Here is a 16,012-nt window from a genome sequence, read left to right on the forward strand (position 1 = left end):
CTTTAGAATGGACTGGTTGGATCTCCTTGCAGTCCACGGGACTCTCAAGAGTCTTCTCCAACACCACAGTTCAAAAACATCAGTTCTTCGGCACTCAGCTTTCTTCACAGTCCAACTCTCACATCCATACATGACCACTGGAAAAACCATAGCCTTGACTAGATGGACCTTTGTTGGCAAAGTAATGTCTCTGCTTTTGAATATGCTATCTAGGTTGGTCATAACTTTCGTATCTCTAATTTTCTTGACACGATCTCTAGTCTTTCCCATTCTATTGCCTTCCTCTATTTCTTTGCATTGATCACTGAGGAAGGCTTTCTTATCTCTCCTTGCTATTTTTTGGAACTCTGCATTCAAATGGAATGCATTCAAATGCATTTAGTATCTTTCTTTTTCTCCATTGCTTTTCACTTCTTTTCTTTTCACAGCTATTTGTAAGGCCTTCTCAGACAACCATTTGGTCTTTTTGCGTTTCTTTTTCTTGAGGATGGTCTTGATCCCTGCCTCCTTTACAATGTCACGAACCTCCATCCATAGTTCTTCAGGCACTCTGTCTATCAAATCTAATCCCTTGAATCTATATCTCACTTCCACACTGTATAATTGTAAGGGATTTGATTTAGATCATACCTGAATGGTCTGTGGTCATACCTGAATGGTTTTCCATACTTTCTGAATTTAAGTCTGAATTTGGCATTAAGGTGTTTATAATCTGAGCCACAGTCAGCTTCTAGTCTTGTTTTTGCTGACTGTATAGAGCTTCTCCATCTTTGGCTGCAAAGAATATAATCAGTCTGATTTCAGTGTTGACCATCTGATGATGTCCATGTGTAGAGTCTTCTCTTGTGTTGTTGGAAGAGAGTGGTTGCTATGATCAGTGCGTTCTCTTGGCAAAAGTCTATTAGTCTTTGGTCTGTTTCATTCTGTACCTTAAGGCCAAATTTGCCTGTTACTGCAGGTGTTTCTTGACTTCCTACTTTTGCGTTCCAGTCCCCTATAATGAAAAGGACTTCTTTTTTGAGTGTTAGTTCTAGAAGGTCTTGTAGGTCTTCATAGAACCATTCAACTTCAGCTTCTTCAGCATTACTGGTCAGGCCATAGACTAGGATTACTGTGATATTGAATGGTTCGCCTTGGAAATGAACAGAGATCATTCTGTCGCTTTTGAGATTGCACCCAAGTACTGCATTTCATACTCTTTTGTTGACTATGATGGCTACTCCATTTCTTCTAAGGGATTCCTGCCCACAGTACTAGATATAATGGTCATCTGAGTTAAATTCACCCTTTCCAGTGAATGAAACAAGTAAAGAACTAATATAAATAAGAATGTTATAAGTGGTAGAAAGAAAATAAAGCTGGATAAGGGGTTACATACTCTTTAGGAAATGCTTTTAAATATTCATATAAAAGTGCGATCAGCGCCTCTCTGAAGAGGTGCCAGTTGAACAGAGACCTGCCTGAAGAGAAGGAACCAGTCATAAAAGTTCAATCAAATGGGACTGCCAGGACACTGAGATGAGTATAAGGTTGATGTTCAAGGGACAAAAATATTCAATATGGTTGGAGGGAAGGCAACTTCCCTGGTGGCTCAGACAGTAAAGCGTCTGCCCACAATGCGGGAGACCCAGGTTCGATCCCTGGGTTGGGAAGACCCCTGGAGAAGGAAATGGCAACCCACTGCAGTATCCTTGCCTGGAGAATCCCATGGACAGAGGAGCCTGGTAGGCTACAGTCTACAGGGGTCGCAGAGAGTCGGACAGCTGAACAGAGACCTGCCTGAAGAGAAGGAACCAACCATAAAAGTTCAGTCAAATGGTACTGCCAGGACACTGAGATGTGAATAAGGTTTATATTCAAGGGACAAAAATATTCGGTGTGGATGGAGGGAAGGCAGTGAAGAGCTGTGTCATTCAGGATCCAGTTAGTAAAATTCCACTAGATATTTCAACAGAGGGGAATTAAGTTAGGGATTAGTTCCACCAGTTGTCTAGAAGGACTAGAAGAGAAAAAAAGTATGATGAAATTACCTATTGATAAAAACTTACCTCTTTGACTGGGGAAGAGGTTGGAGGAAGGACCTTCTACCTTCTGCAGCTCTTCCTCAGTTCTCTGTGGAGGGGCCCTACCTAGGAGCATGAGGCTAGTTCTGAAAATTCCAGGGGAGACTCATCTCGGGAACTGCTGGTGAGGGCTATGGAGGAACAGAGAGCTTCCCTGGCTGCCAGTTGCCCTACAGTGACCCCTGCTGGTAGAACCTGATAGGGAACCAGCTGTCCAGAATGGTAATTGGCAGAGCCTGGTCGCCAAACTCAGTGGAAGGTTGGGTTTGGAGCTGGAAAACCAACAAGACACAAGAGGAAAGTGCTAGATGATGAAGCTGAGAAGGGTAGAGGCAGCATCTTTTAGACTACTATAGGCCTTATACAGAGCATTAGTAAGGAGTTTACATTTCATTCTAAATAGCTATTAGAGGATTTTAAGCAGAGGAGTGAGGTGATCTGATTTATATTTTAATAAGATCTTTGTGGCTGCTGGTGGGGAATCAGCCAGTGGAAGAGAGCAAAGGTGGAATGAGAACAAAGGCTGCAGTCAGGATAATTAGGAGTCAATTGCTCCAGACTTGCTCTTCACTAGCACCTGAATTCCTGCCTCTAACAAGTCACATTGATGTCTGCCTTTTCCTTTAGCATTTGCTTTCCAGTTCCAGTCATCTTTAGATTTAATTAGCTATTTTCTTGTTTAACAATTTTAATGCACATCACGACTTCTTGACTCCACTGTGCTCCGCTTAAAACAAGAACCCACATTTGAGACTTTTTTCTCTACCTCCCAACATTCCTGTTACCTGGCACAGGGAGTCATTAATTTGAATTAATGAATATATGCAGTTGTTTTGTATTTATGTGTTTCTGCATCAGTGTTCTCTTCTTTAGAATCAGAGTTTCTAGACTGAACAATGTAGGCATTAATTTATAAACACAGATATTTAAAATTTGCTTGTTTCTAAAACTTTTTAATTATCAGTTGGAGTAAAAGGCCCTTAGGAATCCAGGCACTGTAACGTAATTGTCACTTTGTATCTATTACGTGTTTGAGCTTCCACGATACAGTATTATTACCACCATTTTACAAACGTAAAATCTAATGCGCAAGATACATGATACCCAAAATCATCCAGTCTCACTACTCAAAGTGTGGTCCATGGCATCATTTGGTTGAAATATAGGTTCTTAGGCCTCACTCCTAGCCAGGTATAATTTACATTTTTATGCGTAATTTGCATTTTTCCCCCAAGGTCCCCAGGTGCTTTGAAAGCAAAACTTGTCTCATCAATGAAAGAGAAAGAATTAAACAAAAGTTTCCTGACTCTCAGCTCCTATTTAATAGACCTTGTCTGGCATTTTAGGAAAGAGGAAGGTGTTGTTTAATCAGAAGTTTCAAAAATAACTTCTTGTAAGCCAGTCAGCTTCCTTATTTTATCTTTGCTTTCTAATCAAAGAAGTGAAAATCCTTTTCCTTTTTAATGGCAGTTCACTGAGACCATTTTTCAGTGTAAGTAATGACTCTATAGCAAATGTATCATATGTTAATTCTGGGGAGTTTGTCAACGTGGTATCTATCTGGATTAGTATTACGTTAGATGCTGTGAGAACACAAATAGTGTTCAGTTCAGTTCAGTCGCTCAGTCGTGTCTGGCTCTTTGCGACCCCATGAATCGCAGCACACCAGGCCTCCCTGTCCATCACCAACTCCCAGAGTTCACTCAAACTCACGTCCATCGAGTCAGTGATGCCATCCAGCCATCTCATCCTTTGTCGTCCCCTTCTCCTCCTGCCCCCAATCCCTCCCAGCATCAGAGTCTTTTCCAATGTGTCAACTCTTCGCATGAGGTGGCCAGAGTACCGGAGTTTCAGCTTTATCATCATTCCTTCCAAAGAACACTCAGGGGTGATCTCCTTTAGGATGGACTGGTTGGATCTCCTTGCAGTCCAAGGGACTCTCAAGAGTCTTCTCCAACACCACAGTTCAGAAGCATCAATTCTTCAGTGCTCAGCTTTCTTCACAGTCCAACTCTCACATCCATACATGACCACTGGAAAAACCATAGCCTTGACTAGATGGACCTTTGTTGGCAAAGTAATGTCTCTGCTTTTCAATATGCAAATAGTGTTACAGTAACACAAATAATCTTCATACATTTTGCCTGGATATTTAAGATTTGAGGTGAATTGTAAGCATTACAGATAGTGGTTAAGAGTAAAAGCAAGAAATAAGTAATATGGGACTATTACTGGGGCATAGTGATTGGAATTAAGTCAGAAAACTTAGGCCAGAGAAAGCTGCCTGATCAAAAAGGAAGTTTGGTAGGTTACAATTTACAGGGCTCTTTGCTTGCTTGCGTTCATGCTAAGTCACATCTAACTCTTTGTGACCCTATGGACTGTAGCTTGCCAGGCTTCTCTGTCCATGGGTTTCTCCAGGCAAGAATACTGGAGTGGGTTGCCATGTCCTCCTCCAGGGGATGTTCCTGACCCAGGGAGCAAACCTGTGTCTCTTACATCTCCTGCATTGGCAGGCAGGTACTTTTCCCCTAGGGCCACCTGGGAAGCCCACAGGGTTCTTCACTAAAAGGCTATTTGCCAATTAGGGGAGCAAACCTTGCCCTCACTTTGGCAAGAATCATATTGATTGTTTTAATAAAAGACATTGAATAACGTGTGCGTAGCGACTGAGCGACTTCACTTTCACTTTTCACTTTCATGCACTGGAGAACGAAATGGCAACCTGCTCCAGTATTCTTGCCTGGAGAATCCCAGGGACAGAGGAGCCTGGTGGGCTGCCGTCTATGGGGTCACACAGAGTCGGACACGACTGAAGCGACTTAGCAGTGATATTGAAAGAAGTTTGCAAAAGATGTAGAATTCTTTTTTAAATTTTTATACAGTTTTTAAAGGATACATTTCACTTGCAGTTATTACAAAGTATTGGCTATATTCCCCGTGTTGTAGAATATATTCTTGTAGCTTATTTTATACGAAATGGTTTATACCGCTTAGTCTCCTCCCCCTATTTTGCCCCTCCGTTTTGCCCTCTCTGCACTGGTAGTTCTATGTATCTGTGAGTCTGCCTTTTTTTTTCCTGGTCATGCAGCGTAGCTTGCAGCGTCTTAGTTTCCTGGGCAGAGATTGAACCTGCGACCCTGGCAGTGAGAGTACTGAGTCCTAACCACTGGACTGCCCGGGAATTCCCTGTTTCTTTTTTGTTGTCTTCACTAGTTTGTTGTATTTTTTAGATTCCTCATATAAGTGACATCATATTTGTCTTTCTCTGTCAGATTTATTTTACTTAACATAATGCCTTCCAAGTCCATTCATGTTGCTGCAAATGGCAAAATTTCATTCTTTTTTATGGCTGGGTAGTATTCCATTGTGTACATATACCAGATCTTCTTTATCCATTCGTCTATTGATGGGCATTTGGGTTGCTTGCAGATCCTAGCAATTGTAAATAATGCTTCTGTGAACCCAGTAGAATTGCTGGGTTTATGGTAGTTCTCTTTTCAGATTTTTGAGAAGCCTCCATAGTGGCTGCACCAATTTACATTCCCACCAACAGTGCAGAAGTATCCCGTTTTGCCCATATCCTTACCAGCATTTATTATTTCTGTTCTTTTTGATGGTAGCCCTCTGACAGTTGTGAGATGATATCTCATTGTAGTTTTGATTTGCATTTCCCTGTTAATTAGTGATGTTGAGCATCTTTTCATGTGCCTGTTGGCCATCTGCACTTCCTTTTTGGAGAAATGTCCATTGGGTTCTTCTGCCCATTTTTTAATCAGGTTGTTTGTTTTTTTGATGTTGAATTGTATGAATTGTTTATATGTTGCATATTAATCCCTTATCAGTCATATCATTTGCAAACATTTTCTCCCATTCAGTAGATTGTGTTTTAGTTTTGGCAATGGTTTACTTTGCTGACCAAAAGCTTTTAAGTTTAATGTGGTTCCTTTTGTTTATTTTTGCTTTTATTTCCTATTCTTTAGGAGACTGGTCAAAAAAATATATATTGTTGCAATTTATGTCAAAGTGTGTTCTGCCTGTGTTTTCCTCTAGGAGTTTTATAATATCTGGTCTTACATTTAGGTCTTTAATCCATTTTGAGTTTATCTTTGTATATAATGTTAGAGAATGTTCTAATTTTATTCTTTTACATGTGGCTGTATATGTACCACTTATTGAGAGTGGTCTTTTAATAATAAAGAGACTGTCTTTTCTCCATTGTATATTTTTGCCTTCTTTGTTGTAGATTGAACATAGGTATGTGGATTTTTTTTTTCTGGGCTCTATCCTGTTGCATTGATGTATGTCTGTTTTTATACCAGTACCATACTGCTTTGACTACTATAGCTTTGTAGTATAGTCTGAAGTCAGAGAGTGTGGTTCCTCTAGCTCTGTTCTTAAAATTGTTTTGGCTATTTGAAGTCTTTTGTGTTTCCATGTAGAATTCTAAATGTGGCCATTTTGACATAGGCATTTTTATAGACACTATAAAATTTACTGATGAGCTAAATTTCTGGTAATTTGTTCTGTGACATGGCTGTATTGAGAGAATCTAGAAGATATAATGGTAAGCATGCTCATTAGACTGGTCCTCTTGATTGTCAATTGTCTCAGGTCTCCTGTGGCTGGGAAAGTGGTAGTAGTAGTAAGCTCTGGCTGAAGATTAGAACCACTGAGGAGCCTTTTAAAGAAAATGTTGATGGTAGTACCTTGGGCGGGACCTAAAATTACCTGGAATAGAGCTTTCTGCCCTCTGATGGAATGTTGATGATTATTTTTTTCTTGAACTGAGTGTTTATGAAAACTATGTTTAAAAAAGCTATATACTTACAATGTGCATTTTTTTGTAAAGGGGCTTCCCTTGTGGCTCAGCTGGTAAAGAATCCGCCTGCAATGTAGGAGACCTAGGTTTGATCCCTGGGTTGGGAAGATCCCCTGGAGAAGGGACCAGCTACCCCCTCTAGTATTCTGGCCTGGAGAATTCCATGGACTGTATAGTCCATGGGGTTGCAAAGAGTCAGACACGACTGAGCGACTTACTTACTTTTTTGTAAGTATATTATTATTTAGTGAAAAGCTTTTGCCAGGCCTCACCCATCCCCTTGGTTACCTGGATTAGCTCCTAAACACGAATGTTTTGTGAAAGTGCTCCAGTTTCTTTTAATGTGCCACCAGGAATAAATAACTTTATTAGAGACATTTCAAAATCATACACACACAAAAAAATAATTTGAGGATTATGAATTGTCTGCTCCACCGTGGAAAGCAGACACATCTCAATTTTGCTGAAGACAGAACCAATAATAACAACAACAACTTTGTATCTATGCATATGCTTGAACAAGCACAGCGCAGAATAGACACTAACTGTAAACATGGAAGGAATTATTTTGGCAGAGATTTAAGGGTAGGAGATGATACCAGTTTTCTGTCTTTTGTGTTAAAGGTGTCTTATTACCAAAGGATGAACAGTCTAAAAAGACTTGCAATCCTGTGTTGCACCAGAGTGAATCGGCAGCTAAACGCTTGCCTGATGGCCAGGAAATTAGCCCACTGGTAGTGGTAGCATTGTTAGATTTCCTTTTTAATCCATTCAAATGCTCGAGGATACTGTGGTTTGTATACCTTAGTGTTCACCCTAAATGAAATTAGTTAAATTCCTTGAGGCCATTCCCATAATGTGTTTGAACATTATTGTTTGCAAAGAGACAGCTGCTTTTCTTCTTAGTTACAAAGAGAGAGTATTTATCTAGTTAATCAGGGTTCTGTTGAATTAGGTAGGTAGTTCCAAAAGAAGGGAAGCTAGCAGCAAACACAGAAAATGAAATTAAGGAAGCAGTTGTATTTGCAATAACATCAATGAAAATCAAATACTTAGTAAAAAAGTTTAAGACCTATCTACTGAAAACTATGAAACATTTCTGAGAAAAATTAAAGACCTATACATGCATGTTTATAATAGCATTAATCATAACAGCAAAAAACTGAGAAAAATCCAAATTAATAAAAAACAAAATGTGTGGGCTTCCCTGGTAGCTCAGTGGTAAAGAATCTGCCTGCCAATATAGGAGACACAGGTTCAATCCCTGGTCAAGAAGATCCCACATGCTGGGAAGCAGCTACGCCTGTGTTCCAGAGCCTGGCAGCCGAAACCACTGAGCACGTGGCCACGACTACTGAAGCCCATGTGCCTAGAGCCTGTGCTCAGCAACAAGAGAAGCCACTGCAGTGAGAAGTCTGTGCACCGCAACTAGAGAGTAGCCCCTGCTCACCACGAGAGACAAGCCCAGGCAGCAGCGAAGACTCAGTGCAGCCAAAAATTAAATAAAAATAAATAAAATTATTTTTTTTAATGTGATATAGCCATATAGTCTGTAAATAAAAGTGGTATATATATCCATGTTGTGGTATGCACCAGTACTCTTTATTTTTCTTTTTGCTGGTGAACCACAGAAAATTATAATAAGTTTAAGCCAGACATATAAAATTGTAGACTATATGGTTCCATTATATGAGTCTTCTAAAAGAGGTAAAATTATATAGAAAGAAGCAAGTCAGTGGTTGCCTGGTTCTATGAGCAAGGATTCATCATTTATGCAAATGGGCATATGGGAATTCTGGTAGAAGTGTCCTGAAGCTGGGGTATAGTCACAGTCCAGTGACAGCACAGTTACATAAATGTGCTTGATTCATCAGACTGTCAATGGGTGAATGTTTCATATTGTAAATTCTACCTTTAAAAAAGCTGTTAAAAAATCCGATAGGACTGGCATGTAGACCTGTTTTACTTTGCCTAACATAAATAATATTTGACATTTCATATAAAATGACTAAAATTGAACTTTGGTTTAAAAGGAACAAAACTCTGAGCTGACATCAAAATGTGATTATTTGTATTCAGTATCTAGCATATTGCTATGTGCTGTTACTAAGATGTGGGTTTTTCTAGTCACAGGAGTTTCCCAGACGTCTAAAGCTTACCCCTTTTATTTTGAAAGGTTCTTTGGACTGTTTTGAAATAGGGTTGGATAAGCTTTTTTCTTTTCACATTCTCTTGGTTATAATTATATGTACTTAATTATTATTTTAAAAGGACAGAAATGCCCTCAGGACTATTGAAGTTGGAGAGTTGCCTTACTCCTTGCTAAACCACATAAGCCTGTTCCACTTTTTACTCTCCTCTCTTTTGTCCCTTTTCACTGTCAGCATGTTTCTCTTAGAAATCTTGCTGTCATTCAGTTACTGATTTTCCTCCTCTGTGGGATAAGACAGTCAAGTACATTTCTTAAAACTCTGAGTAAGTTGCAAGTGATTAGGTTAAAATCTAAGAGGGTCCTTTTTCACTGAAGTATATACAGACTTTAATACTGTTTGACTATATGACTTTTTGTTTGATTCTTAGCTTTTTTTCTGGAAAGGCAGCATCAGCAGATAGTGACCTGAAGCTAAATGAGTTAGTATTGTGTAAGGGTGCTCTTTGCAACTTTTGGGCACACGGTTTCGGTTCTAGGTCAGCTTTGTAGAGAGAGCAAACCGCCCCTCACCTGCCTTACCACCCTGAAGTTCTTTACTCCTAACTGCAAATATTCCGTGACATTTCGTATATACCTGAATTTAAAGCAGGATACTTGTATACTAACGTTCATAGCAGCATTATTCACAGAAACCAAAAGGTGAAAGCAGTCCTCATGTCTATCAACAGATGCGTGGATGAATAAAATGTAGACTATAACTGCAGTGGGCCATTATGCAGCCATAGAAAGGAATGACATTCTAATACTTGAAAATAGCATGCTAAATAAAATAAGCCAGAGACAGACAGACAAATATTGTTTGATTCCCTTTTATCAGGTACAGGAAAGATGGAAAATAAAATAGAGGTTATCAGGGAATGGGAAATTATTATTTAATAGGTATAGAATTTGGGGGTTGATGGATGATGGTGATGGTTGCACAACATTGTGAGTGTACTTAATGCCACTGACTATATACTGAAAGTGGTTAAAATGGTAAATTTGATATATTACCACAATAAAAAGAAATATTGGTTTTTCTGTTTCAGGTAAGGCTTCAGAACTTTAGTATGAAAATTCAATTGTAAGTCAAATATGCTTCAATTAAAAAATATATTAGAAAAATAAAGTTCAGACGTCTCTTTGGAAACATATTCTGATAGAGACCATATGTACCTATCAACAGCGTAGGGAGAGGCCTCCCCAGAGGGAGATGCCATCACCCGTATCACGGTCTGCCAGGGGAGCACTAAAAGCTTATCTATTCATTTCTCCCTTCTAGGCTATCCATCCAGGATATGGCTTTCTCTCAGAAAACATGGAATTTGCCGAACTGTGTAAGCAAGAAGGAATTATTTTTGTAGGTCCTCCTTCATCAGCAATTAGAGACATGGGTATAAAGAGGTATGAGTTTATATCTTTTAAATATGGCCATAAGAAGGTTAATTGAAATGGTTTATTTTACCTACAATAGACCTAGGTAATAGGTTAATATATCTTTACGTCATCATAGGCATAACTTACGTGTATGCCACTACAATGCATTACAGAAAATATTCAAGTATCAAGTATAATAATTTTTGTTGGTAATCAATATGTTGATCAGTTTTTGGGGATTAAAAAACAGGATGGAATGAACTACGATATGAAAACTGGATTGAGAAAACTAGTAGATATTTTAACAATTGTATTAATATTAGTTGTCTCAGACTATAGTCCTTTCTTTCCTATGAAGTGTTTTCTTTTTAAAGTTCCATTGTATTTTATAGACTCAGCGGTATTTGTGTTTTTCTTGTATGAAATAATTCATAGCTTTGGAGCATATTGATTTTTTTATTCTAAAGCACATCCAAATCCATCATGGCTGCTGCTGGAGTGCCTGTGGTGGAGGGTTATCACGGGGAGGACCAGTCAGACCAATGCCTGAAAGAGCACGCTAGGACAATCGGTTACCCCGTCATGATTAAAGCCGTCCGTGGCGGAGGAGGAAAAGTAAGGTTGTGCGTGCTTGTATTTTCTGTTTTGGACTAGTCTAAGTTGTTTTACTTATGCTGTAGACATAACTATCTTTCCATCTTAGGGTATGAGGATCGTTAGATCTGAAAAAGAATTTCAAGAGCAGTTAGAATCAGCACGGAGAGAAGCTAAGAAGTCTTTCAATGATGATGCCATGCTGATTGAGAAGTTTGTGGACACACCAAGGTAGCTTCAGCTCTTTTATTCTGACTCAAATTTTAAAATTAAGTTAGAAATGCAAGCACATTATGTAAAATAGAAAGTTCCAAGAGTACGTGAAAATACATTAAGTATAACAGAAAATACATTAAGTTCCTCAGTCCCACTCGACCTATATTAAGGTATGCATTCCTCCAGGCATTTTCTACATGAATAGAAACATTTATACATAGACACACAGAATACAAGATACATACAGAAGAACAGTAAATAGAACCTTAGTAATATATGCTAGTATTATATGGTAGACATCTTTCTCTGTCAGTAAATGTAGATATACCTCATTATTTTTATTGGATGTTTATTGGTTCCATGATAAAGATGTAGCATTAATTCATTCATTGCATTTCTTGTTGATGGAATTTAGTCTTTTCAAAGTAAAATTCTTGTAAGAAGTTAAGCTTTATATTACAGAACTCTGTAAGCATGATCTGAGATGTTCAGAAAATGGAAATAGTTACCCAACTTGAATTGTAATTATAAGTAATATGTTAACAAATAATCCTAATAGCTTGCCCTTATTTTGCATTTAACCATGTGCCAGAGTTTAAGTATTTTACATATACTAAGTAGTAATCTTAGTATATTTCTAAGACTCTTTGCAACCCTGTGGATGTCCATGGGGATTCTCCAGGCAAGAATACTGGAGTGGGTTGCCATTCCCTTTTCCAGAGGATCTTCCCAAGCCAGAGTTCGAACCTGGGTCTCCTGCATTGCAGGCGGATCCTTTACCACTGAGCCACCATGGAAACAAGTAGTAATCTTGCTGTCCTTCCATTTGTAATCTAATTCCTGCAACAGTCCCATTAGGTAGGCCTTGTTCTCTTTTTTTCAGGTGAATATACTGAGCAGCAGAGTGGTCAGCTGAATTGCCTGAGGTCTCCCAGTTAGGAATTGGTGAAGCTGAGATTTGAACCCAGGCAATTTGACTCTGGAATTCACACTCCCAGTGACCACACTAAACTGCTTCTCTGGGCACCACTATAGCAAATACCATGTGCATTTCTAATTTATTTTATTAGAAATTTTATTTTCATATGTATTGCTTAAAATAAGATACTGATTGTAAAAGCTTCTTGTTTCATAGATTTTGTGTTAAATATATAGACACACACATATATAAACCTGTAAGTCAAAAGTGACTTTATCAAGAATAATTCATTTTGTAACAATAACCAGAGAGAGATTTACCTTGAAGATGATGAGCTAAAGCTTCAGTCCCATCTCTTGTATGGGCATCTTTGAAGATTCTATACCTATTTTTTGTACTTTTCTTAAAGTGGGCTCCCAAATTGTTTTTGTTTCAAGCCTTACAAAATTTAGAATTGTCCCTGAACATGGCACAGTAAATTAAATTCATTTAGAATGTGGCAGTTTAAAAAAAGTCAGTCTCAAAATATTTTCTTCATGATAGGCATCAGGAAAAGTAATATGAATACATTACAAACTTGAAAGATACAAGAGATGGAAAACAAAATCATTATAAGTATTAGCATTTCTACATATTTGTCTTCTGTATTTTCTAGTAATAACATTTCAATATCATGATAATCACACTATTTTGTATTCTGCTAAATAATTATCTGTTGAATTAAGGGAGGGCCAGAAGAATGTGGTGCCAATAACTGAGAAAAGTAGAAATCAAAATGTATTATATATCTGATTAGAACTATTGAGCTTTTATTTGAAAGGTTGCGATACGTAACAGTCTTCAAAGTGTACTATTTTATCTAAAAACAAAATCAGACTCCTTTCTCACTTTATATTCAGTATATATTCTAGATGGATTAAAAGTATAAATAGGAAAATAAAAACTTTAGAACTCTTAGAAAATACCAAGGCATTCCTACTAGAAACCAGCTACATCGTGTAACTAGCCAGACCCCGGCAACGCCTGAATTGGAGTGACTGGGATTTAATGCACTTCCTGGTTCTCAGACACGGTGTTCCAGAATCTCTGCGTTAGATAAAACAACACAGAAAATGATCATCAGAAAAAGGGAATTAACAAGAGTGATTTGACAACTGTAGGAATCCTAACAGAACACAGATCCTCAGAGGGAAGAGCCAAGGGAAAATGTTTCCAATTTCTGAAAAGTCAGAAAAGAGCTGTTCTGTGCTCTTGGTGTGGCCTCAAGTGTTCCTTTCGGAACTTGGAGTTCCTGCTCTAGTGTCTCCTTTCCTGGAACAGCTAAAGGATAAGGGGGAGTCAGTGGATGTGGTAAAGTCAGGGACTTGGATCTCTATAATGAAAGGAAGAATACTAGGGGGAAAATAGAATCTCTTGGGCTTTTGATTCTTAATTAATCTCACAGATGAGATTATTCAAAATAAGGATAGCAAGAATGAGTTTGGTGTTGGTAGCTTACGAGTAAATAAAAACAGGAAAGATCAAGGAGGCAAATCCAAAAGGAAGAAATCAGCTCCTATTATTTTGTCAAGAGAATATGTTGGACAAATTGGGACATTTTTAAATAGAACATTCAGTAGAAGTGATACATCAAGGAAAAAAATATCTTCCAAGTTGTTTAATGAAGTGTTTCATGAAGTGAACAAAAAGGAGCAGAAATGAGCCATTGTGCTGCAATAGGACATCATAAGACTTTCTGGATTTTTAAAAAATTTCTTGTATGTTTGATACTTTTTATTCTAAAAGCTCAACCGAGGGCTTCCCTGGTGGCTCAGTGGTAAAGAATTCAATTGCCAGTACAGGAGATGCAGGTTTGATCCTTGAATCAGGAAGATCCCCTGGAGTAGGAAATGCGTACCCACTCCAGTATTCTTGCCTGGGAAATCTCATGGGCAGAAGAGCTTGGCAGGCTGGAAGAGAGTGAGACACAATTTAGCAACTAAATAATGAAAATTCAACTGAAAAATAATTTCTGTATTAGAGTGGTGAATGTGTGAGATGAACTACAGTGTGAATGGATCAAAATGAATCTCCTGGGAAGGATGCTTTCATGTTCACCAAATGGTCTGGGTTACCCTTCTTTCTTTTTAAATGTTAGGTGCATTTACTCTTAATATGATTTCTGATAATTATACTATGTTACACTCAACATTCAGAGAAGGCGATGGCACCCCACTCCAGTACTCTTGCCTGAAAAATCCCATGGACGGAGGGGCCTGGTAGGCTCCTTGGGGTCACTGAGAGTCGGATACGACTGAGCGACTTTACGTTCACTTTTCACTTTCATGCATTGGAGAAGGAAATGGCAACCCACTCCAGTGTTCTTGCCTGGAGAATCCCAGGGACGGGGGAGCCTGGTGGGCTGCCGTCTATGGGGTCGCGCAGAGTTGGACACGGCTGAAGCGACTTAGCAGCAGCAGCAACACTCAACATTAAAGTGCCTTTTTTTGTTTTTTGATTTAATATTAATATGTTCCAAAAAACTAATGATCCATGTAAATTTATTCCCTAACCTTTCTATGGATAAGCCTTTGTAATTTTCAGTCTGCCTTAGTTTAAAATCTGACTATAAGAGTTGCTTTTTAAAAATCCTCCAATCATTAAGAAAAATGTTGTCACTGACTTTTTGAGAATACATGACATGTGGCTATAATTTGTAATTTTGATATAGTCAGATTTATCAGTCTTTCCCTTGTCAGCTTGCATTTGCTACTTGCTCCTACTGTGAGGTCATAGATATGGTCTCCAGTGTTTTCTGAGTTTTCTTATTTCTCACTCATTCCATGTATATAATTTTTTTTCTTGAAAGTTTAACCTACAAATGGAGACTTTTCATTGGGTTTTTAAATAGGCATGTAGAAGTGCAGGTGTTTGGTGACCACCATGGCAATGCCGTGTACTTGTTTGAAAGAGACTGTAGTGTACAGAGAAGACATCAGAAGATCATTGAAGAGGCCCCAGGGGTAAGGATCTTGTAAAGAAATTTGTCAGCTTTTCTATATTGTAAACCCCAGACTTTCATGTCAGAAATCTGTGAAGCTAGTGTCTCCCCCAAAGTGCTGCTGAACAGCCACTCTCCAGTAGTAGTAATCTGATTTCACTGTGGTGCTGGGGGTGAGGAGCAGATTGGTGTTCAGAGGGCACACTAGGACTTGGATCCTTCTGGATAGTGTCTAGAAAAGCTGCTCTGATCCACTTTGGACCTGACTTACAGTGAACAGCTACTGTTTCCATTCAGATTTTAAATTGTAATTAACTAGGATGTTTGACAGAGAAGTCAATGGCACCCCACTCCAGTATTCTTGCCTGGAAAATCCCATGGATGGAGGAGCCTGGTAGGCTGCAGTCCATGAGGTCGCTAGAGTCGGACACGACTGAGCGACTTCACTTTGACTTTTCACTTTCATGCATTGGAGAAGGAAATGGCAACCCACTCCAGTGTTCTTGCCTGGAGAATCCCAGGGACAGGGGAGCCTGGTGGGCTGCCATCTGTGGGGCGCACAGAGTCGGACACGACTAAAGCGACTTAGCAGCAGCAGCAGCAGCAGCAGCATGTTTGAGGAGTGGAACGGTCTTGTTAATTGAATGTATTCTTTCTGAAGAAGACTCCTTAACTGCTACTTCAGATGTTCCTAAATACACTAATGGTATTCCCAACTTAAAGGTTTTATTGTATAGGAGAGCTATTTGCTCTTATTTGGCAACTTTGCCCCTTTAGAATTGTTTTCATCTCTTTGAGACCACCTCTTGATTGGCTCAGCTTGTTTTCTGGGTCATGGCCTACTCCTAGA

At 38.8% G+C, this 16,012-nt stretch overlaps 1 protein-coding gene across 3 annotated transcripts in view; it reads left to right on the forward strand.

Moving 5' to 3' along the window:
- MCCC1 (methylcrotonyl-CoA carboxylase subunit 1) overlaps positions 1-16,012 on the forward strand; it is a 58,912-nt gene that overhangs the window by 11,390 nt on the left and 31,510 nt on the right. For all 3 annotated transcript variants that reach the window (XM_019959114.2, XM_019959120.2, XM_070791266.1), the window contains 4 exons: positions 10,359-10,480; positions 10,921-11,068; positions 11,157-11,278; positions 15,073-15,184. In XM_019959114.2, coding sequence (XP_019814673.2) covers positions 10,359-10,480; positions 10,921-11,068; positions 11,157-11,278; positions 15,073-15,184 — 504 coding nt within the window. The remainder of the gene's footprint in view (positions 1-10,358; positions 10,481-10,920; positions 11,069-11,156; positions 11,279-15,072; positions 15,185-16,012) is intronic.

Source organism: Bos indicus, chromosome 1 (genome assembly GCF_029378745.1).
Source record: "Bos indicus isolate NIAB-ARS_2022 breed Sahiwal x Tharparkar chromosome 1, NIAB-ARS_B.indTharparkar_mat_pri_1.0, whole genome shotgun sequence".
NCBI lineage: Eukaryota > Metazoa > Chordata > Mammalia > Artiodactyla > Bovidae > Bos > Bos indicus.